The sequence below is a fragment of the Leucoraja erinacea genome, chromosome 1 (assembly GCF_028641065.1).
Source record: "Leucoraja erinacea ecotype New England chromosome 1, Leri_hhj_1, whole genome shotgun sequence".
Taxonomy (NCBI): Eukaryota; Metazoa; Chordata; class Chondrichthyes; order Rajiformes; family Rajidae; genus Leucoraja; species Leucoraja erinaceus.
Window position 1 is genome coordinate 135469033 of NC_073377.1, and position 24115 is coordinate 135493147.

The window sequence follows — 24115 nt, forward strand, 5'->3', positions numbered from 1 at the left end:
TAATTTTATTAAGAGATCCAGCCAAAATTCTAACAGGAGCATAGGTCCTGGGATAGGTGTACATAAATCATTTGTGTGTACGAAGGAATTGCAGGTGCTGGTTTAAACCAAACATAGACACAGAGTGCTGGAGTAACTCAGCGGGACAGGCAGCATCTCTGGAGAGAAGGAATGGGTGACATTTCGGGTCTGAAGGGTCTTGAAACGTCACCCATTCCTTCTCTCCTGAGATATTGCCTGTCCCACTGAGTTACTCAAGCACTTTGTGTAAATCATTTGTGTGACAGGACTGGTTGAGAAACAAGTTAAAAACATGTAAACCGGGAAAACATGTGAATCTTTATAAATAGTACAAGAGAGAGAAAAATTATTACAAAGATTTAGACATTTGTTCAGCAACAAATAGTTTCCATAGTAAAATCTGGACTATATGTGAATACCTGATACAACAGAGAGAATTCCTAGAATAAGTGTGAGATATCGCATTTTTGGGACTCAAACTAGGCAGGTGAATGGGAGGGCTTTTTGGAGTGTTGTACAGCAGAGGGATCTCGGAGCTCATGTACATTGTTCCATGAGAGTGGTGGCACAGAGTGGTGAGAAAGACTTAAGGCATGCTGGCCTTCGTCCGTTACGAAATTGAGTAGGGAATTTTAGTCATTTGTTACAGCTGTATAAGACATTGGTGAGGCCAGACTTGGAGCATTTTGTTTAGTTTTGCTACAAAAAGATGCCATTAAGGTGGAAAGGGTGCAGTACGGATTTATGAGAATGTTGTCGGGACTTGAGGCCTGAGCTCCAAGGAGATGTTGTGCAGGCTAGGAATTTATTCCTTGGGGCACAGCAGGCTGATGGATCATCTTAAAGAGTCGTATAAAACCATAAGGGACGTTGATGGGATAAATACAGAGTATTTTACCCAGGGTAGGGCGACCATGAACTAGAGCAGCCAAGAGGGAGGTCAGAAATTCCAGAGACAGGAGCAAGTTGGAAGATCCTGCTAACTGCAGTTGGGATCGTATATCAGCAATGTTAGAATTTAGGCAGGGCCAGTTTTGACACTCAGTGAGATGAAAGCATGGTTAAGAACAAAGGGGATTATGAAGGCATAAGAGAGGGGCTGGCCAAGGTAGACTGGAAAGGGATACTAGCATGAATGACAGTGGAACAGCAATGGCAGGAATTTCTAGGCATAATCTGGAAGATACAGAATCATTTCATTCCAAAAAGGAAGAAAGATTCTAAGGGGAGTAGGAGGCAACCGTGGCTGACAAGAGAAGTTAGGGATAGAATTAAACTAAAAGAAAAGACGTATAACACAGCAAAGATTAGCCAGAAGTCAGAGGATTGGGAAACTTTCATAGGACAACAGAAGGAAACAAAACGGGCAATACGAGCTGAAAAGATGAAGTACGAAGAGAAGCTGGCCAGGAATATAAAGAAGGACAGTAAAAGCTTCTTTAGATATGTTAAGGGAAAAAGAGTAGCAAAGTCAAATGTGGGTCCCTTGAAGGCAGACACGGGTGAAATTATTATGGGGAACAAGGAAATGGTAGATGAGTTGAACAGGTACTTCGGATCTGTCTTCACTAAGGAAGACACAAACAATCACCCAGAAGTACTGGAGGACAGAGGATCTAAGGGGGTCGAGGAGCTGAAATAAATTTTCATTAGGAGAGAAATAGTATTGGGTAGGCTAATGGGACTGAAGGATGATAAATCACCGGGGCCTGATGGTCTGCATCCCAGGGTCCTCAGGGAGGTGGCTCTGGAAATAATGGACGCATTGGTGATCATTTTCCACTGTTCAATAGATTCAGGATCAGTTCCTGTGGGTTGGAGGATAGTTAATGTTATCCCACTTTTCAAGAAAGGAACGAGAGAGAAAACGGGGAATTACAGACCAGTTAGCCTGACTTCGGTGGTGGAAAAGATGCTGGAGTCAATTATTAAAGAGGTAATAAAGGGGCATTTGGATAGCAGTAAAAGGATTAGTCCAAGTCAGCATGGATTTATAAAAGGAAAATCATGCTTGACTAGTCTTCTGGAATTTTTTGAGGATGTGACAAGTAAAATGGATGAAGGGGAGCCAGTGGATGTAGTGTATCTAGACTTTCAGGAAGCCTTTGATAAGGTCCTGCACGGGAGACTGGTGACTAAAATTAGAGCGTATGGTACTGGGGGTAGAGTGTTGACGTGGATAGAAAATTGGTTGGCAGACAGGAAGCAAAGAGTAGGAGTGAACGGGTCCTTTTCAGAATGGCAGGCAGTGGCGAGCGGAGTGCCATGAGGCTCGGTGTTGGGGCAGCAACTGTTTACCATATATATTAATGATTTGGAGGGAATTAGGAGCAACACTAGCAAGTTTGCGGATGACACAAAGCTGGGTGACAGTGTGAACTGTGAAGAGGTTGTTAGGAGGTTGCAGGGTGACCTTGACAGGTTGAGTGAGTGGGCAGATCCATGGCAGATGCAGTATAATGTAGATAAATGTGAGGTTATCCACTTTGGTGGCAAAAAACAAGTGAGCAGATTATTATCTCAATGGGGTTAGGTTAGGTAAGGGGGGGGGGGGGGGGGGGTACAGCGAGACCCGGGTGTCCTTGTACACCGGTCACTGAAAGTTGCGGTGCAGGTACAGCAGGCAGTGAAGCTAATGAAATGTTGGCCTTCATAACAAGAGGATTTCAGTATAGGAGTAGAGAGGTTCTTCTGCAGTTGTATAGGGCTCTGGTAAGACCACATCTGGAGTATTGCGTACAGTTTTGGTCTCCTAATTTGCGGAAGGACATCCTTGTGAGCATGAGGCAGTGCAGCGTAGGTTCACGAGATTGATCCCTGGGATGGAGGGACTGTCATATGAGGAAAGATTGAAAAGACTAGGCTTGTATTCACTGGAGTTTAGAAGGATGAGGGGAGATCTTATAGAAACATATAAAATTATAAAAGGACTGGACAAGCTAGATGCAGGAAAAAATTTCCCAATGTTGGGCGAGTCCAGAACCAGGGGCCACAGTCTTAGAATAAAGGGGAGGCCATATAACCATATAACAATTACAGCACGGAAACAGGCCATCTCGGCCCTACAAGTCCGTGCCGAAGGCCATTTAAGATTGTGGTCAGAAAAAAACATTTTCACCCAGAGAGTTGTGAATTTGTGGAATTCCCTGCCACAGAAGGCAGTGGAAGCCAAATCACTGGATGGATTTAAGAGAGAGTTAGATAGAGCCCTAGGGGCTAGTGGAATCAAGGGATATGGGGAGAAGGCAGGCACGGGTTATTGATTGGGGACAATCACCATGATCGCAATGAATGGTGGTGCTGGCTCGAAGGGTTGAATGGCCTCCTCCTGCACCTATTTTCTATGTTTCTATGTAAGAGATATTTAAGCAACATGTTCAAAGGTAGAGAGGTGGAAAAAACTGAAAGCTAACAAGTCTGGAAGGGAACAGTGTGATGAAGAGGGCTTTTGGCATGCTGGTCTTCATCAGTCAGGGAACAAGCTGCCAGAGGAAGCTGTACAGATAAATACAATACTACATTTAAAAGACATTTGGATAGACACATGTATAGGAAAAGCTGAGAGGGGTTTGGGCCAAACACAGGAAATGGGACCAACTTAAGATGACGATGTTGGTCAGCATGGATGAGGTGGGTGGTTGGGCCTATTTATGTGCTGTAGGACTCTAAGAACAGAGCAATAAGAAAAGGGGTAAGCCACACAGCCCCTCAGGCCTGTGATCAATATGATCAATGCAGCTCTTCTTATGGCAGTTCCCCATAGCCCTCAGTTCCCAACCTTCATTGTCCCAGCCTCGACACCCATGTGAGGTGGAGAACTGCAGAGATCCACTGATCTGTGAGAAGTTCCTAAGCACCTCAGCATTCAACAGCGGCAGGCATGAACAAGAGGTCACAATGTTATTGAAGCAGGCGCCAGCGACATCAAATGTCCGACCAAAAAATATTTTATTAAATGAAAGATAATTTCTTCCAATAACTTTCTTCCCCAAGATACTTGACATCAAACATTTTTACAGTCAAGCTGCACGTGCTTACCAATCGAGTACATATCCAGTTGCTGGCGTAAGCGAACCTTCTGCAGGTTGTCATAAAAGTTGGGCTCAGGAGTGTGATTACCAGCAGCAGGGACAGTGAATATTCTCATGATCTTCCTTTTATTTCTAAAGGCAACAGAGAAATTTCCCCAAGTCAGCAAAGTAATAAAATAAATAAGGTCACTTCACCATGCATCCAGCAGAAAAACCGTGGCACACAAAAATCCCTTCAATATTCTCACACATTTTATTTATACTTAAGAGGGAGAGAGAACAAGGTCATGAATATGAGGATAGAAACAGAGAAACATAGAAAATAGGTGCAGGCAGTGGGAGGGCATTCGGCCCTTCGAGCCAGCACTGCCATTCATTGTGATCATGGCTGATCGTCCCCTATCAATAACCCGTGCCTGCCTTCTCCCCATACCCCTTGACTCCACTAGCCCCTAGAGCTCTATCTAACTCTCTCTTAAATCCATCCAGTGGCTTGGCCTCCACTGCCCTCTGTGGCAGGGAATTCTATAAATTCACAACTCTCTGGATGAAAAAGTTTTTTTCTCACCTCAGTCTTAAATGGCCTCCCCTTTATTCTAAGACGGTGGCCCCTGGTTCTGGACTCACCCAACATTGGTAACATTTTTTCCTGCATCTAGCTTGTCCAGTCCTTTATTAAGTTTCTACAAGATATCCCCTCATCCTGCTGCACCTGTTGAGTTTCTCCAGCATTTTTGAGTAACATAGATAATAGGTGCAGGAGTAGGCCATTCGAGCCAGTACCGCCATTCAATGCGATCATGACTGATCATCCACAATCAGTAACCCATGCCTGCCTTCTCCCCATACCCCTTGATTCCGCTAGCCCTAAGAGCTGTATCGAACTCTCTCGAATGCATCCAGTGAATCGGCCTCCATTGCCTTCTGAGGCAGAGAATTCCACAAATTCGCAACTGTGTGTGTGAAAAAGTATTTCCCTCATCTCAGTTCGAAATGGCCTACCCCTTATTCGTAAACTGTGGCCCCTGGTTCTGGACTCCCCCAACATCAGGAACATGTTTCCTACATCTGGCATGTCCAATCCCGTAATAATTTTATATTTCTATGATATCCTTCTAAATTCCAGTGAATACAAGCCCAGTCGCTCCATTCTTTCATTATATGACAGTCCCGCCATCCCGGGAATTAACCTCGTGAACCTACGCTGGCTGCACTGCCTCAATAGCAAGAATATCCTTCCTCAAATTAGGAGACCAAAACTGCACACAATACTCCAGGTGTGGTCTCACAAGGACCCTGTTCAAATACAGAAGGATCTCTTTGCTCCTATACTCAACTCCTCTCGTTATGAAGGCCAACATGCTTTCTTAGCTTTCTTCACTGCCTGTTGTACCTGCATGCTTACTTTCAGTGACTGATGTACAAATATACTCAATTCTAGTTGTACTTCCCCTTTTCCTAATCTGACACCATTCAGATAATAATCTGCCTTCCCGTTCTTGCCACCAAAGTGGATAACCTCACATTTATCCACTATATACTGCATCTGCCATGCATCTGCCCACTCACCCAACTTGTCCAAATCACTCTGCATCCTCATAGCATCTTCTTCACAGTTCATACTTCCACCCAGCTTTGCGTCATCTGCAAACTTGCTAATGTTACTTTAATTCCTTAATCTAAATCATTAATGTATATATTATAAATAGCTGCGGTCCGAGCATTGAGCCTTGCGGTACCCCACTAGTCACTGCCTGCAACCAATTTTCTATCCATGTCAATACCCTACCCCTAATACCATGTGCTTTAATTTTGCCCACTGATCTCCTGTGTGAGACCTTATCAAAGGTTTTTTGAAAGTCCAGGCACACTACATCCACTGGCTCTCCCTTGTCCATTTTACTTGTTACATCCTCAAAAAATTCCAGGAGATTTGTCAAGCATGATATCCCCATTTAAATCCATGCTGACTTGGGCTGATCTAGTTACTGCTATCCAAATGCGCCGCTATTACATCTTTTATAATTGACTCCAGCATCATTCCATGCTTTCTCTCTCCCTCCTTTCTTGAAATGTTGGATAACATTAGCTACCCTCCAATCCACAGGAACTGATCCAGAATCTATCGAACGTTGGAAAATGATCACCAATGTATCCACGATTTCTAGAGCCACCTCCTTGAGTACCCTGGGATGCAGACCATCAGGCCATGAGGGTTTATCAGCCTTCAGCCTACCCAACACCATTTCCTAACTAATGTGAATTTCCTTCAGTTCCTCCATCACCCTAGGTCCTCTGATCCCCTACATATGGGAGATTGGTTGTCTTCACTAAGGAAGACACAAAGTACTTGTTCAACTCATTTGCCATTTCCTTGTTCCCCTTAATAAATTCACCTGTTTCTGCTTCAAAGGGACCCACATTTGTCTTAACTTTTTTTTCCTCTTCACATACCTAAAGAAGCTTTTACTATCCTCCTTTATATTCTTGGATAGCTTACCTTCGTACTTCATCTTTTCTCCCCATGCTGCCTTTTTAGTTACATTCTGTTGCTCTTTAAAAGTTACCCAATCCTCTGGCTTCCCGCTCATCTTTGCTATGTTACACGTCTTCTCTTTTCATTTTATACTGTCCTTGACTTCCCTTGTCAGCCACGGTCACCTCTTACTCCCCTTAGAATCTTTCTTCCTCTTTGGAATAAAATGATCCTGAATCTTCTGGATTATTCCCAGAAATGGTCCACCGTCATCCCAGCTAGGGCCTCTTTCCAGTCAACTTTGGCCAGCTCCTCCCTCATGCCTCCACAGTCCCCTTTGTTCAAGTAGTAGAGTCTAGGACCAGAGGTCAGCCTCAGAATAAAAGGATGCAACTTTAGGAAGGAGCTGAGAAGGAATTTCTTTGGACAAAGGGTGGTGAATCTGTGGAATTCATTACCACAGACAGCTGTGGAGGCCAAGTCAATGGATATTTTTAAGGTGGAGATTGACAGGTTCTTGTACAGTGTCAGGGGCATTGGGGAGAAGGCAGGAGAATGGGATCGAGAGGGAAAGATAGATCAGCCATGATTGGATGGCAGAGCAGACCTGATGGGCCGAATGGCCTCATTCTGCTGCCATCACTTATGAACCTATCATCTTCACAACAAACTTCCCTTCCTGTTCTATATTTTATGTTATGTGTCGACACAAGGGACTGTAGATGCTGGTTTACAAAGAGACACAAAGTTAGCGCTGGAGTAACTAAGTGAGTCAGACAGCGGCTGTGGAGAACATGGACGGGTATCTGAAGGACCCGCTGAGTTACTCCAGCTTTTCGTGTCTATCTTCGGTGAAACCAGCATCCATCAGCAGTTCCCCCCTGCCCGACTCTCTGTGAAGGACCATGTTGGCCCCACAGAGTGACGACGATACCGACCGACCGCGGAGTTACCCCAGCGCTCGGTGCCTGCCCTTTCACCCATATCTCCGCCTCCGGCCCGAGCCCCACTCGCCTCCTGGCGTACAGCAGCAGCCCGACGCTGAGCAGCACCGCGATCAGGTAAACATTGGTCGCGTCGTTCCAGGCCTCATGCACCGTGTAATCCATCCTTTGGTCCATCCCAGCGCCGGCATCAACGCACATCCGGTCCCCGGACAACTCGCACATCCGGTCCTGGGACGACACGTACAACCAAAGATCCTATAGCAAGCTTGCTCCGGATGAAAGATCCCCGGCCCCGCCCACTGTGTGGACGGTGTCAAACAGCACAGACCAAAGATCTTATAGCAAAGCCCGGGGCAGCGGGGAGAGAGAGTGCGGGGCCCGGGGCAGCGGGGAGAGAGAGTGCCCCAAGACAATGTTTCTTATTTAATGTCCCTTGTCTAGTCTGAAATAAAGTTCATTATTGGATTAGAAGAAATATAATTGTGTGTGTTATATACATTTATATAATTTTCATGTATGTGTGTTTATAAACATTTTATTATTTAACAAGAATCAACAGAATTATGAACTATCAGAATTATGAATCTAACCCTATAATCACGCACAAAAAGTCCCCCCTGTCAATCACCCTGCGAGTCGGGTCGATTCCGGTTACTACAAAATCAACTCAAACACTGCTTGTGTGCCATTTAAAAAGAATGATTTAAAAAACATTAAAAAAGACAACTACCAGAATCAAATTTTATTCTTGACAAATAGTTTGAACTGACAGATTTATGAATCTGACCCACACAAACTGTTGCCCCGCAACATTGATTACAGTGCGAGTCGGGTCGGGTTAGGTTGGCTCAGGTTGCTAAAATGGGCATGGAAAATGCCCACGTCCCCTCCATAGCGTACTACACGTCAGTCCATTGCATTTAGCAGGAGTAGTCTATCTTGCTCTGCTATAGGGTGATTTCACTAAAGGTCACTGGAGCGTGGATCCGCACCCACGTGACCAAAATTCTCAGGTGGAGGATATGCTATCCATCCGGTACATGTTAGTGGATGGGAAAAATCGCATTTTCCCACCCGTTAAAAACATAGAAAACGGCGAGGTTGAGAGCTGCAATTTACTGTGCCAGTCGGGGTGACTGTGAGGCACAGCTACCTAGATTTACAGGGGGAAAAAAAGATAGCAAGTAAAGTAAATTCAAGAGGGAACTGAAGGTGCCTATCCACCGGAAGTCAGGAGCCGACAATTGCCGAGGATATTTAAAGGTCCAAAATATCGGGAAATATCGCGTTTTCCCGCTGAATTTCATCAAAAGTAAGGCATTATATACTTTTTTATCTTTATTCATTTGTTAGATGAGAATTTTTAAAAGTGAAAAATCACTCAGTAAAAGTTCAAAATCGGCCATGGTTCTCAGGTTGGTTTTAACATGCAAAATCAAAACGCCTCTGAAGCTGCATTTACCATTTAAATAATGATAAACTATCAATGCATTTTAAAATAAATTTCACTCAGATGCAAGCTAAGGAATGTGATAATTATCAGCTGTCAGTTGGACAAAATTAGGACATTTTATTATTTCTTGTTTAAAGCCTGCACATTCACCCAATTAATACATAAGTTGTTTGGGTGAATGTGCAGGCTTTAAACAAGAAATAATAAAATGTCCTAATTTTGTCCAACTGACAGCTGATAATTATCACATTCCTTAGCTTGCATCTGAGTGAAATTTATTTAAAAATGCATTGATAGTTTATCATTATTTAAATGGTAAATGCAGCTTCAGAGGCGTTTTGATTTTGCATGTTAAAACCAACCTGAGAACCATGGCCGATTTTGAACTTTTACTGAGTGATTTTTCACTTTTAAAAATTCTCATCTAACAAATGAATAAAGAAAAAGTATATAATGCCTTACATTTGATGAAATTCAGCGGGAAAACGCGATATTTCCCGATATTTTGGACCTTTAAATATCCTCGGCAATTGTCGGCTCCTGACTTCCGGTGGATAGGCACCTTCAGTTCCCTCTTGAATTTACCTTACTTGCTATCTTTTTTTCCCCCTGTAAATCTAGGTAGCTGTGCCTCACAGTCACCCCGACTGGCACAGTAAATTGCAGCTCTCAACCTCGCCGTTTTCTATGTTTTTAACGGGTGGGAAAATGCGATTTTTCCCATCCACTAACATGTACCGGATGGATAGCATATCCTCCACCTGAGAATTTTGGTCACGTGGGTGCGGATCCACGCTCCAGTGACCTTTAGTGAAATCACCCTATAAGATCTTTGGCACAGACACCAGACCAACATGATACATCTACAGTACTCACACCTGCCTGTGTTACAGGGATATCCCTCTAAACCTATGTCCCTATCTCAACTACCTCCTCAGGGAATATGCTGGAGTCAGGCAGCGGGACAGGCAGCATCTCTGGACAGATGACGTTTCGGGTGGACACTTCTTCAGACTGATGAAGGGTCCCGACCCGTAATATCACCAATCCATGTTCTCCAGAGATGCTGCCTGACTCGCCTGACTCCAGCACTCTGTGTCCATGTTAAACCAGCATCTGCAGTTCCTTCCTGCACATACCTCCTCTGGCAGCTCATTCCATACACCATTCCATATTCAAAAAATGTCCCTCAGGTTCATATTACATCTTTCCTCGCTCATTTTTAAACCTATGTCCCCTGGTTCTTCATAACCCAACTCTGGGTAAAAGATTCTGTACATTTATCCTATCCATTCTCGTTATGACTTGAGATACCTGTATATATCCGACCCACAGGTGGCGCTTTGGTCTCCGGCCGGCGGGGGGCGGTGTTCCTGGCGGGGGGAGGCGAGACCAGACGGGCCGTGCAGGCGACAGCTGCCAGCAGGACAGGACAGGACAGGACAGGGCCGAGCCGAGCCATGGCGGGCGGAGCGCCACTGACGGCGCTGTGGACCGAGGTGAATCGCTTCGGACAGACCGCCGATTACAGCCGCGCCCTCAAGTCTCTCAACAAAAGTGAGCGGCGCTGGGGCGGGAGGAACGGGACCCGCGGATGGACGCGCCGAACGAGACGGCCGGCTCCAGGGTTTGGGTCCGGAGTCGGGGTCACGGGTGTGTTGGCCGATGCTGGGCCCTGTGGGGTGGGGTGGAAGGGGAAGATTTGTCCCCTCTCATTGATTGGAATGTAAGGATGTGCTGAGCAATGTTTTCCACATGTTGGTTGGTGCCTGTAACGTGCTGCCAGGGCAGGTGGTGCAGGCGGATATGACAGTAGTGGCCTTTAATGCAAGGGAATGAGAACATATGGATCACCTGCAGGCAGGAGATCAGTAACCAGGCATCGTGTTCGGCACGGACATTGGGACGGGCGAGCTGTTCCTCTGCTGCATGGTTCTGTGTCTATGTTTTTTTTGTCGCAGGAGCGTTTGAAATAGTTGTTAATTTGTTTGAGTTTGTTGCACTTGGTTGTGGATGAGATTCATCACCGTTAATTAAACTGATTTTTCTCTCTAGTACTGCAAGATGACAAGGATGATGTCACTGCACTACATTGTAAAGTGGTCTGCCTGGTCCACGGTGGGAGTTTCAAGGAAGCGCTAAACGTAATTCACACTCACAGTAAGGTGCTATCCAGGTATGATACGCTGAAACACATTTGATTTATTATTAGTAAAATGGGAACTTTGGTCTTTCTTGGTGAAGTTCTCCACACAGCGCTAAACTCGTTATCACCTAACCCACAACTATCAATGGCCTTTTTCATTTATTATCGTTACCTTTTTTCATATCTTTCATTCATTTTTTTATGTCTCTCTGCATCACCATCTATATCTCTCGTTTCCCTTTCCCCGGCACTCAGTCTGAAGAAGGGTTTCAACCCGAAATGTCATCTATTCCTTTTCTCCGTAGATGCTATCTGACACACTGAGTTATTACAGCTCTTTGTGTCTTGTATTTAATTATAAATGTATAGGGTTTTGCTGGGGCTGAATCTGGTGTGTCTCCTTTGTTGACAGTGGATGTCCTTGCACATGAACAGTGCAGAAAAGAGTCAACGCTGGTCCCAGGGCTGAATGGTTTGCCTTGAGGGGAGCTGAGATTGTATTTTCTAGGCTTCAGAAGAATGTGAGGTCTCATTGAAACTTGTAGGATTATGTGGCCGGGCGAATGTTCCTTTGACTGAGGAGTCTACAACCTGGATTCAGATTCAGAATAGGGATTGGCAGTTTAGACTGAGCTAAGTAACGTCTTGCTGAGGTTAGTGGATCTTTGGACTGCTGAATCCCAGGTCAGTCATTGAGGTTATTCAGATCAGCAGTGGATATTCTGGAGATAGTCCTCCAGAAATGCACTGAATTACTCCGGTAGTTTGTGTTTTTTTGTGTATATATGCTAGATAGTCAAGGAATTAGGGGTAGCTCAGCAAAGTGACTCTGAGGTGGAATCACAGAACTTTATCAATGGCAGAGCCAATGGCCGACTGCTCATTCTTAGGAAAAGCACACGTGGAAGTGGCCACGATCTCATCTCGCTGCTACCATCAGGAGGAAGGTACAGGAGCCTGAGAACCGTGGCTTCCAGGTTCAAGAACAGCTTCTTCCCAGCAACAGGTGCTTGAACACTGCACAACACTAACCTCAGCAACTGATCTACTATGGATATTATTTTTGTTGCACTACGCACTATGGTTTGATTTCCTACTATTACTTATTATTAACTAACTGTATTCTTTTATTATTGTACATTCATCTGCAAGGGCCTGTAAAGCTGCAGCAAGTAAGAATTTAATTGTTCCATTGCTGGAACAGAGGATGATGGAGCTGTGTAGGAAAGAACTGCAGATGCTGGTTTAAATCGAAGGTAGACACAAAATGTTGGAGTAACTCAGCGGGTCAGGCAGTATCTCTGAAGAGAATGAATGGGAGACATTTCGGGTGGAGACCCTTCTTCAGATTCATGATAAAACGATCGTGAATTAGGCTTGCTGCGTTTCTTCAGCCACATTTGTTAAAAGACAAATTTCTGTCTCCTGAACTAAAAATTTCCATGCTGCTGTGCCTTGTTTTACAGCGAGGGAATCATGCATTTTATTTCAGCAGATTTAGGGATTGTGGTTCCTAAATTGTACTGTGTTCAGTTTTGGGCACCATGTTATAGGAAAGATGTGGTCAAGCTGGAAAGGGTGCAGAGAAGATTTACAAGGATATTGCCAGGACTAGAGGGCCTGAGCAATAGGGAGAGGTTGAGTAGGCTGGGACTCTATTCCATGGAGTGCAAGAGGATGAGGAGTGATCTTATTGAGGTGGATAAAATCATGGGAGGAATAGATCGGGTAGATGCAGAGTCTCTTGCACAGAGTAGGCGAATCAAGGACCAGAAGACATAGATTTAAGGTGTAGGGGAAAAGATTTAATAGGAATTTGAGGGGTAACTTTTTTACGCAACGGGTGGTGGGTATATGGAACAAGCTGCCGGAGGTGGTAGTTGAGGCTGGGACTATCCCATCGTATAAGAAAAAGTTAGATGTGGGCAAATAGGACTAGTGTAGCTGGGACATGTTGGCTGGTGTGGGAAAGTTGGACCTAAGGGCCTGTTTCTACGCTATATTACTCTGACTCTATACCAAACAGATAGAATGGTAGTCGTATGGTTTGTTTGCCATCATTGATCGAGGCATTGGGTATAAAGGTCGGGAAATCACATTACAGCTCTGTAGAATTTCAATAGGTTTCCACGCTGTATCACTCTAACTGTGGTTGAGATGGAAAAAGACGAATACGCACATGTGACGTCATTCAAAAAATATTAGTATTGAACCCATTCAAACTAAGCTTGTCTCTCCCCTGTATTTGCTTTCTAGTGATGTGATAGCCTTTGAGAAGGCATATTGTGAATACAGACTGAATCGGATAGAATCTGCGCTGAAGACCATTGAAGCTGTCGATCAGAGGACTGACAAGTTAAAGGAGCTTTATGCACAAGTGGTATATAAATATTTTCCTCTTAAAGTAATCATCCTGCATGCAGCATGTCTGGTGGCATAGCTGCCAAAAGAGGTATTGTTTGGGTGAAAAAGTGTTTCCTCATCTCCATTCTAAATGGCTTACCCCTTATTCTTAAACTGTGGCCCCTGGTTCTGGACTCCCCCAACATCGGGAACATGTTTCCTGCATCTAGTGTGTCCAAACCCTAAATAATCTTATATGTTTCAATAAGATAACCTCTCATCCTTCTAAATTCCAGAGTATACAAGCCCAGCCGCTCCATTCTATTAACATATGACAGTCCCGCCATCCCGGGAATTAACCTTGTTAACCTAAGCTGCATTCATGTTGTTGAATTTAACTTCAGGGCGAGGTTTAAATACGTTAGGGCTACTGACCTCTTGAAAAGCTTTTAGAATCATAGAATCAGATAGAACATAGAACTAGAACAGTCCCATCAGTATAATGCCAAGATAAACTAATCTCCTCAGTCTGCATGTGATCCACACTGGGAACCAATGATCAGTGGCCAATTAGCCCAATAACTTGCAAACTTGAACAATAATTTTGATCTATCAATTAGTTATCCATCTCCTTTAATTACATAATGATCTAGCTTTCCCTCCCACTAGGGGCGGCACGGTAACAGAGTGGTAGACTTGCTGCTTTGCAGCGCCAGAGACCTGGGTTTCATCTTGACTATGGGTGCTGTCTGTACGGAGTTTGTACATTCTCCCCGTGACCGCGTGGGTTTTCTCCGGGATCTTCGGTTTCCTCCCACACTCCAAAGACATACAGGTTTGTAGGCTAATTGGCTTGGTATAATAGTAAATTGTCCCTAATGTGGGTAGGGTAGTATTAATGTGCGGGGATCGCTGGCCCACAGATTAGTGAGCTGAAGGGCCTGTTTCTGCGCTGTATCTCTGAACTCCAGAGATTCACCACCTGCAGAGAAGAAAATTCTATGTACTTTAGTTTTAAATGACCCTTGTCTTATAGTTACGTCCTCTTGTTTGTGATTCTGCCACGGGTGAAAACTACATCTACTCTGTCAACCCCCCTTAGGATCTTGTCTGCTCACCGCTCATTCTAAAGCCCAGGAGTACAGGCCCAAAGTGTTTGATCACTCTTGCCAAGGTGACCCTCTCATCCCTTGCTAGGTATTTCAAAAACAAATGGGCATAGATTGAACATGAGAGGCAGGTGGAATTAAATGCACATTACTTTGAAGAGAGAAACACTTAAACAGGCACGGTACAGAAGTAGAAGATCTTTGTGCGGACCAATGCAATTGGTGTAGATTAGGGATTGGTGCAGATGATGTCCCTGACTTCCCACATCCTGCAGGAAACACTGTACCAACCCTGGGTGAAAGGTTGGTGTGGACGTTCTGTGCTGATTCGTTGATCCCTCCTTTGATAAGGACCAAGTGCGGTTGGAGAATAAATGTCAGTCTTGTCATATATGTCTACATCCCGTGAAAAGATTTTCAAAAATCATGCAATTAAAAGCAATCGCCAGTTAACTTTTCATCCACCACAGACTGCAGTTAACTTTCCCTCTTCTGTAAATTCAGTTGTACAGATTGGAGCGGTATGAAGACTGTTTAACGGTTTATCGTGACTTAATTAGAAATTCACAAGATGATTATGAGGAGGAAAGGAAAACCAATCTTTCAGCTGTGGTCGCAGCTTTGAGTACCTGTGAACATTCCTACCCTGTAAGTATCAGAATCTACCTGTTGCAAAGTGTTCTGTATTTTTACTAACAAGAATTAGTGTGCAATTCAATTCTTTGCTGGTATTTTTTACAAAACGTTGTGAATTATTTGCTCTTGGCTAAACCCCCATGTAGGTGCCCAAATCTGAAATGTAAGTAGAGAATTACCAAAAAATATAAACTACCAATCATTTATCACTGGGCTCCGTGGCATAAAATTCAGATAATTTGCTACCTGACTCTCTGGAAATCCTGAGAATAGGCATCTGGTCCCCTGGCTCCTGGTTACTACATATGATTTTGCTTACCAGGGTCCAGGTTATCAATTATAATCATACTGCACAGAAATAGCCCCTTCAGCCAAACTCGTCCCTACTGACCAAGATGCCCTATCTAAGGTCCTTGTAGCTGTCCAATGAATTTTAAATGGTGTTATAGTACCTGTTGCAACTACTTCATCTGCAGTTGTCCCTCAGATTCATATTTTCTCTCACCTTAAACCTATGCCCTGTAGTTCTCTTGCCTTACTCAGCTCTCCCTCAGCCCACTGTCTCCGCCTCTTCCTTTCTTCTTCCGCACCCGAAAAGTCGCCTATTTCCTTTGCTCCATAGATGCTGCCTCACCCGCTGAGTTTCTCCAAAAAGAGTTTCTCTTTTGTCTACCCATTCACACAAGTTCTGTTATCCCACTTTTCTCACTCACTCCCGACTCATTAGGGGCAATTTTTCAGTGACAAGTTAACCTACAAAGCCAATGCATCTTTGGGATGTTGGAGGAAACCTACATGCTTGGAAATAGTGGAATAGGGAAATAGTGTGTTGTTAACTTTGTTTGTGTGTGTGTATAGTTATATATACATATATAAATATACACTGTTTTGTTTTCTCGTTTATAACCATATAACAATTACAGCACGGAAACAGGCCATCTCGACCCTTCTGGTCCGTGCCGAACACGTATTCTCTCCTAGTCCCATATACCTGCGCTCGGACCATAACCCTCCATTCCTTTCTCGTCCATATAACTATCCAATTTATTTTTAAATGATAAAAACGAACCTGCCTCCACCACCTTCACTGGAAGCTCATTCCACGCAGCCACCACTCTCTGAGTAAAGAAGTTCCCCCTCATGTTACCCCTAAACTTCTGTCCCTTAATTCTCAGGTCATGTCCCCTTGTTTGAATCTTCCCTCCTCTCAGTGGGAAAAGCTTATCCACGTCAACTCTGTCTATCCCTATCATCATTTTAAGACCTCTATCAAGTCCCCCCTTAACCTTCTGCGCTTCAAAGAATAAAGCCCTAACTTGTTCAACCTTTCTCTGTAACTTAGTTGCTGAAACCCAGGCAACATTCTAGTAAATCTCCTCTGTACTCTCTCTATTTTGTTGACATCCTTCCTATAATTGGGCGACCAAAATTGTACACCATACTCCAGATTTGGTCTCACCAATGCCTTGTACAATTTTAACATTACATCCCAACTTCTATACTCAATGCTCTGATTTATAAAGGCCAGCACACCAAAAGCTTTCTTTACCACCCTATCTACATGAGATTCCACTTTCAGGGAACTGTGCACAGTTATTCCCAGATCCCTCTGTTTACCTGCATTCTTCAATTCCCTACCATTTACCATGTACGTCCTATTTTGATTTGTCCTGCCAAGATGTAGCACCTCACACTTATCAGCATTAAACTCCATCTGCCATCTTTCAGTCCACTCTTCCAACTGGCATAAATCTCTCTGTAGACTTTGAAAATCTACTTCATTATCCACAACCCCTCCTATCCTAGTATCATCTGCATACTTACTAATCCAATTTACCACACCATCATCCAGATCATTGATGTACATGACAAACAACAGTGGACCCAACACAGATCCCTGTGGCACCCCACTAGTCACTGGCCTCCAACCTGACAAACAACCATCCACCATTACTCTCTGGCATCTCCCATTCAGCCACTGTTGAATCCATCTTGCTACTCCACCATTAATACCCAACCATTGAACCTTCTTAACCAACCTTCCATGAGGAACCTTGTCAAAGGCCTTACTGAAGTCCATATATACAACATCCACTGCTTTACCCTCATCAATTTCCCGAGTAACCTCTTCAAAAAATTCAAGAAGATTAGTCAAACATGACCTTCCAGGCACAAATCCATGTTGACTGTTCCTAATCAGACCCTGTTTATCCAGATGCTTATATATATTATCTCTAAGTATCCTTTCCATTAATTTGCCCACCACTGACGTCAAACTAACAGGTCTATAATTGCTAGGTTTACTCTTAGACCCCTTTTTAAACAATGGAACAACATGCGCAGTACGCCAATCCTCCGGCACTATTCCCATTTCTAATGACATTTGAAATATTTCTGTCATAGCCCCTGCTATTTCTACACTAACTTCCCTCAATATCCTAGGGAATATCCTGTCCGGACCTGGAGACTTATCCACTTTTATATTTCTCAAAAGTGTCAGTACTTCCTCTTCTTTGAATCTCATAGTTTCCATAGCTACTCTACTTGTTTCCCTTACCTCACATAATTCAATATCCTTCTCCTTGGTGCATACCGAAGAAAATAAATTGTTCAATATCTCCCCCATCTCTTTTGGCTCAGCAGATAGCTGTCCACTCTGACTCTCTAATGGACCAATTTTATCCCTCGTTATCCTTTTGCTATTAATATAGCTGTAGAAACCCTTTGGATTTACTTTCACCTTACTTGCCAAAGCAACCTCATATCTTCTTTTAGCTTTTCTAATTTCTTTCTTGAGATTCTTTTTACATTCTTTATACTCCTCAAGCACTCCTTTACTCCACGCTGCCTATAATTATTGTATATCTCCCTTTTTTTCCGAACCAAGTGTCCAATTTCCCTTGAAAACCATGGCTCTTTCCTATTTTTACTATTTCCTTTCAACCGAACAGGGACATAAAGATTCTGTACTCTTAAAATTTCACCTTTAAATGTACTCCATTTCTCTTCCACATCTTTCCCATAAAACAAAATGTCTCAATTTACTCCTTTTAAATCATTTCGCATCTCCTCAAAGTTAGCCTTTCTCCAATCAAAAATCTCAACCCTAGGTCCAGTTCTGCCCCTCTCCATAATTATATTGAAACTAATGGTATTGTGATCACTGGTCCCAAACTGTTCCCCAACGCATACCTCTGCCACCTGACCCGTCTCATTTCCTAACAGGAGGTCCAGCACCGCCCCTTCTCTAGTAGGTACTTCTATGTATTGCTGCAAAAAACTATCCAGCACACATTTTACAAACTCCAACCCATCCAGCCCATTTACAGAATGTGTTTCCCAGTCTATGTGTGGAAAATTGAAATCTCCCACAATCACTACCTTGTGCTTACTACTAATATCTGCAATCTCCTTACATATTTGCTCTTCCAATTCTCGCTCCCCATTTGGCGGTCTATAATACACCCCTATAAGTGTTGCTACCCCTTTCCCATTTCTCAGTTCCACCCAAATAGCCTCCCTAGACGAGCCCTCTAATCTATCCTGCCAAAGCACTGCTGTAATATCTTCCCTGATAAGCAATGCAACACCTTCACCTTTTGCCCCTCCAATTCTATCACACCTGAAGCAACGAAATCCTGGAATATTTCGTTTCCAATCACAGCCCTCCTGCAACCATGTTTCACTGATCGCCACAACATCATACTTCCAGGTGTCTATCCAGGCTCTAAGTTCATCCACCTTTCTTACAATGCTGCTAGCATTAAAATATACACATTTAAGAAACCCACCCTTTCTTACTCTCTGTTTATTGTCTTTTTCTTCTCTCTTCCCTACATTTTGGGTCAGAGTGCTACCATTCTCTGCCTCCTGCCTCACACACTGACTGCTAGCTTTCCCAATTTGAGTCCCTACCCCCAACCATACTAGTTTAAAGTCTCCCCAGTAGCCTTTGCAAATCTCCCCGCCAGGATATTGGTCCCCCTCGAGTTCAAGTGCAACCCGTCCTTTCTGTACAGGTCGCACCTTCCCCAAAAGGTGTTGCTATTTGCTATTGCATAACATTGTTTTCAGAGCACTATGTTTACATATTCTGTTGTGCTGCCGCAAGTAAGGATTTCATTGTTCTAACTGGGATGTGAGAGAATAAAACATTCTTGACTCTTGACTTACGTTGCTAATGTGTGGGATAGAACTAGTGTACGGGTGATCGGTGGTCAGCGTGGACTCAGTGGGCCAAAGGGCCTGTTGCCACGCTGTATCTTTAAATTAAATAAAAACACTAAAACCAGAGGAAATCTAAACAAGGGTCTCTACCCGAAACGTCACCCAATTTCTTCTATCCAGAGATGCTGGCTGCTCCATGGAGTTCCCCCACACAATTAAAGCATGGAATAGTCTTCACCCTACCATAGTTACCCAACCAGATGCAATTAAATTTAAGGTAGCTCTTTTTTTCCCCTAAGAACCCTTTTTTCCTTAAGTCCAAGTCAAGAGAGTTTTATTGTGATCTGTCCCAGATAAGACAATGACATTCTTGCTTGCTGCAGCACAACAGAATATGTAAACATAATACAGAACTGGAGATAAAAGTTCAGTGTGTCTATATACCATAGAGCATATAAATATATATAAACCGACTGGACAGCAATGGCGGCTAGATCTCCCACAATGCAAAGGGAGGAAGAAAGTGGCCCACGCCAACCCGTTGCAGTGCGCATGTGCAGGGCGGCACATGCGTACAACCACGGCCGAGATGTGGTGGCCAAAGATCTTTGCTATAGGATCTTTGGTGCTGACCGTGTGCATGTGGAGGGGGAGGATGTGCAGACCGTGGCAGTGTGTATGTGTAAGGCGGCCTGCTGTGCCGGTGGATGAGGAGTGGGTGGAGAGCGAGACCTGGAGACGGAGAGAGAGAGGTAGAGGGGTCCTGCTCAGAATCAAATGATAGGTAACCCTGGTGCTTGCCAAGCCGGGCAAAATGGCATGGCTTTTAGTTTGCCCAGCGGGACTGTATGTTTCCATTGGCAACCGGGCAACCGCTAATTTCGAGCCCTGAAGGTCTGGCGTCTCCTGCGATTGAGGGGAAAGTACCCAGATGCAAGCGGGGTTGCTGTAGCTTGCAGAGGAGGCTGTCACACAGAGAGCAATCTTTTTTAAATACTGAACAGGGAGTGGGGCAGATGTGTGTGGCGGTGGAATCTCGTTGAGGGTGGCAGAAATTACAAGGACCGATCCGTTGAATCCAATGGAAGATGAAGACCGTGAGAGTTGAATCCGTGATTTGTCAGGGAGGCAGCGAGCAGAGGTGTGGGAAATATGAGATGTGGCTAAGTCATCTGTTGACTATGGTGGTGGACAAGATTTCTCTGAGGCTCCTGCGTGAAATGTCGCACTCGGACACCGTGGCAAAGCTGGGAGAATGGCATGGAGTTCTTTCAGGATGCACGGTGGGAAAAAGAGTAGTTCATAAGTGATAGGAGCAGAATTAGCCATTCGGCCATTGAGGTCTCCTCCGCCATTCAATCATAACTCTCCCTATCAACCCAATTCCCCTGCCCTCTCCTCATAAACCCTGATACCCTTACTAATCAAGAATCTATCTATATCTGCATTAAAAATATCTCTTGAGAGCCTCCATGGCCTTCTGTGGCAATGAATTCCACAGATTCACCATCCTCTGACTAAATAAATTGTTCCTAATCTTCCTCAAAGAACGTTGTTTAATTCTGAGGCAATGGTCTCTGATTCTAGGTGAACTAGTGGGAACATCCTCTCCACATCCACTCTATCCAGGCCATCTGACTATCCAGTTAACATTGCTGTGGGTGTCTGTAGGCTGCCAGTGGATGTATGATGCTATGTCATCCACTTGTTTGACATCCCATCCAATGCCTTAATATTCATTCCCATTACCATTGGCACATTATGGCTGCAGAAATTCCAGTAGCAAACTGGGCTGCATCCTAAAATAGCACTTCCCTCTCTGTGGACCAGGGAGCAGGTGCATATAAACACCGATACTTACACGCTTCCCTCCGTGCACGCTTCCTTCTTCCCAGAAAATACAGCACTTATTGTCAACAGGTCAAACTTTGATTCGCCATTCTCAGTTTAATTAAATCTTTCCAAAATCCTTTGGTCTCTTTGTAATGTTCGATCTCCCTCCATGATATTTGGCCTTTCAGTATCCCGTCTTTGCATGCTCGACTATTGGTGATTTTGCCTTCAATGATAAAAGTTCTAACTTCTGAAATTTCCTTCATAGAAAATAGGTGCAGGAGGAGGCCATTCGGCCCTTCGAGCCAGCACCGCCATTCATTGTGATCATGGCAGATCATCCACAATCAGTAACCCGTTCCTGCCTTCTTCCCATATCCCTTGATTCTGCTAGCTTCTTGAGCTCTATCTAACTCTCTTTTAAATTCATCCAGTGAATTGGCCTCTACTGCCTTCTGTGGCAGAGAATTCCACAAATTCATAACTCTGGGTGAAAATGTTTTTTCTTATCTCAGCTTTAAATGGCCTCCCCTATATTCTTCGACTGTGGCCCCTGGTTCTGCACTTGCCCAACATCAGGAACATGTTTCCTACATCTGGCATGTCCAATCCCTTAATAATTTTAAATGTTTCTATAAGATTCCCCCTCATCCTTCTAGATTTCTGTGAATACAAGCCCAGTCTTTCCAATCTTTCCTCATATGACAGTCCCACCATCCCGGGGATTAGCTTTGTGAACCTAAGCTGCACTGCCTCAATAGCAAGGATGTCCTTCCTCAAATTAGGAGACCAAAACTGCCCACAATACTCCAGATGTGGTCTCACCAGGGCCCTGTACAACTGCAGAAGGACCTCTTTACTCTTATACTCAAATCCTCTTGTTATGAAGGCCAACATGTCATTAGCTTTCTTCACTGGGTGTTGTACCTGCATGTTTACTTTCAGTATGCAAAAATACTGGAGAAACTCAGCGGGTGCAGCTGCATCTATGGAGCGAAGGCAACTTTTCAGGCCGAAACCCTTCTTCAGTCTGAAGAATGAGTTTCTCCAGCATTTTTGTGTACCTTCGATTTTCCAGCATCTGCAGTTCCTTCTTAAACACACGTTTACTTTCAGTGACTGGTGTACAGGGACACCCAGGTCTCGTTGCATTTCCCTTTTTCCTAATCTGGCACCATTGAGATAATAATCTGCCTCCTTGTTCTTGCCGCCAAAGTGGATAACTTCACATTCCTGAAGCTTTCAACCTTACTTTCCAATTCGTACTTAAAACTTACCACATAAACCAAACTTTAGTTTATTAGTAGAAATCTTAATGATTTCTGAAATGGTGCTCTTGGTACCTGCCTCAACTACTTCCGCTGGTTCCACATACTCACCACCCTCTGTGTGGAAAAAGTAGCCCCTCTGGTTCCTTTTAAATCATTCCCCTCTCACCTTAAACCTATGTCCTCTCGTACTTGATTCCCATACCTTGAGAAAAAGATACTGCATTTACCCTATCTATTCCCCTCATAAAGCCATAAGGAACATGAATAGAATTAGGCCATTTGGCCCATCAAGTCTACTCCACCATTCAATCATGGCTGATTTATCTTTCCCTCCTAACCTCATTCTCCTACTTTCTCGCCATAACCCCTGACACCTGTACTAATCATCGTTTTTTACACCTATATAAGATCACTCTTCTGTGGTCCAAAGAATAAAGTCCGAGTGTGTCTTGTAGCTCATGCCTTCGAGTCCTGGCAATGTCCTTCTAAACCCTTTCCAGCTGAGCAATATTTCTCCTTTAGCAGAGGTGACCCAGAACTGGACACAATACTCCAAGTGCAGCCTCACCAACGTCTTGTACAATGTAACATTGGTCCTAATTTCTACAACTCTAGCTAATTTTGTTAGGTAGCAATACTGTCAAATACTTTGGAGCTTTTGCAAGTTATTCGTCCAAAAATAACATGCAATTGCAATTTGATTTTGTTTCTCAGGAAGACTTGGGCTTGCCTGAAACTTCATATGAACTGTGTTACAATGCTGCTTGCACTTTGATTGGTGAGGGCAAGCTGCCTGAAGCAATGAATAAACTTCAGAAGGCTGAAGGTAAGTATCATTTGCATGAAAATGAAATCCTATATATTAATAATATTACTTATGTTGACAAAAGCTCAATTCATCAGAAATAAAGACAAAGTAATGGAAATACTAATGAAAAGGTGAGGCAGCTCATTGGAGAGAGGAAACAAAATGCCAGGCCAATGACCATTCATCATAATTGGAAAAATCATATTCTTCCAGTTATGATGATGGGGCTTTGACCTGAGATGTTAAACTCACTGAGGAAAACATAAAGTGCTGGAGGAACACAGGAGGTCAGGCAGCATCTGTGGAGGGAATGGATAGATGATATTTCAGGTTGGGACTCTTCTACAGTTTAATCTGAAAACGTTGTCTCCATTCCCTCCACTGAATTCCACCAGCACTTTATGTTTTACTCCAGATTCCAGCATCACAGATGCTGTTTGACGACCTGAGTATTTCCAGCAGGATTTTCATTTCAGTTTTACATCATTGCGGCACCAGCAGCGCCGAACGATTGGCAGTCCCGCCAACAGTCTGTCTGTTTTTGTGAGGGTTTTTTTAAACATTTTTAGTGCGTTTTAAAAGTTTATGTAAATGTTCTCCAGTTTGTTTTATGTGGGGGAGGGGGAAACGTTTTTACAGTTTCTTAACTTGACGGAGATGTGATTGTTTTCCGGGTCGCATCTCCGGCTGATCTGCGGCCTACCATCGATGGAGCTGGAAGCCTCCTCGGACTGACCTTGAGCGCCCCCACGAGGTGTGGACTTAACACAGGAGCTGATCCCTTGCCTGGGAATGCGACAACCGCGCCTGCGGGCTTTACCATCGAGCTTGCGGTCACGGGAGAGGCATCTCAAAGCTCTTAACGACGCATATG

At 44.0% G+C, this 24115-nt stretch overlaps 2 protein-coding genes across 3 annotated transcripts in view; one reads left to right on the top strand and one right to left on the bottom strand.

The window, feature by feature from the left end:
- Positions 1–7712, bottom strand: part of smim19 (small integral membrane protein 19) — a 41472-nt gene extending 33760 nt beyond the window's left edge. For both annotated transcript variants that reach the window (XR_008724341.1, XM_055643787.1), the window contains exons 1-2: positions 7543–7712; positions 4060–4184 (exon numbers count right to left, since the gene is read on the bottom strand). Coding sequence is in view for 1 of the 2 variants with exons in the window: in XM_055643787.1 (XP_055499762.1) it covers positions 4060–4184; positions 7543–7697 (280 nt within the window). In the remaining variant the exon portion in view is untranslated. The remainder of the gene's footprint in view (positions 1–4059; positions 4185–7542) is intronic.
- A 2604-nt stretch (positions 7713–10316) lies between these two features.
- srp72 (signal recognition particle 72) overlaps positions 10317–24115 on the top strand; it is a 65840-nt gene continuing 52041 nt past the window's right edge. Inside the window, exons 1-5 of the mRNA XM_055643805.1 lie at positions 10317–10485; positions 10984–11104; positions 13331–13454; positions 15031–15174; positions 23148–23259. Of these exons, the coding sequence (XP_055499780.1) occupies positions 10389–10485; positions 10984–11104; positions 13331–13454; positions 15031–15174; positions 23148–23259 (598 nt within the window). The 5' untranslated portion in view covers positions 10317–10388. The remainder of the gene's footprint in view (positions 10486–10983; positions 11105–13330; positions 13455–15030; positions 15175–23147; positions 23260–24115) is intronic.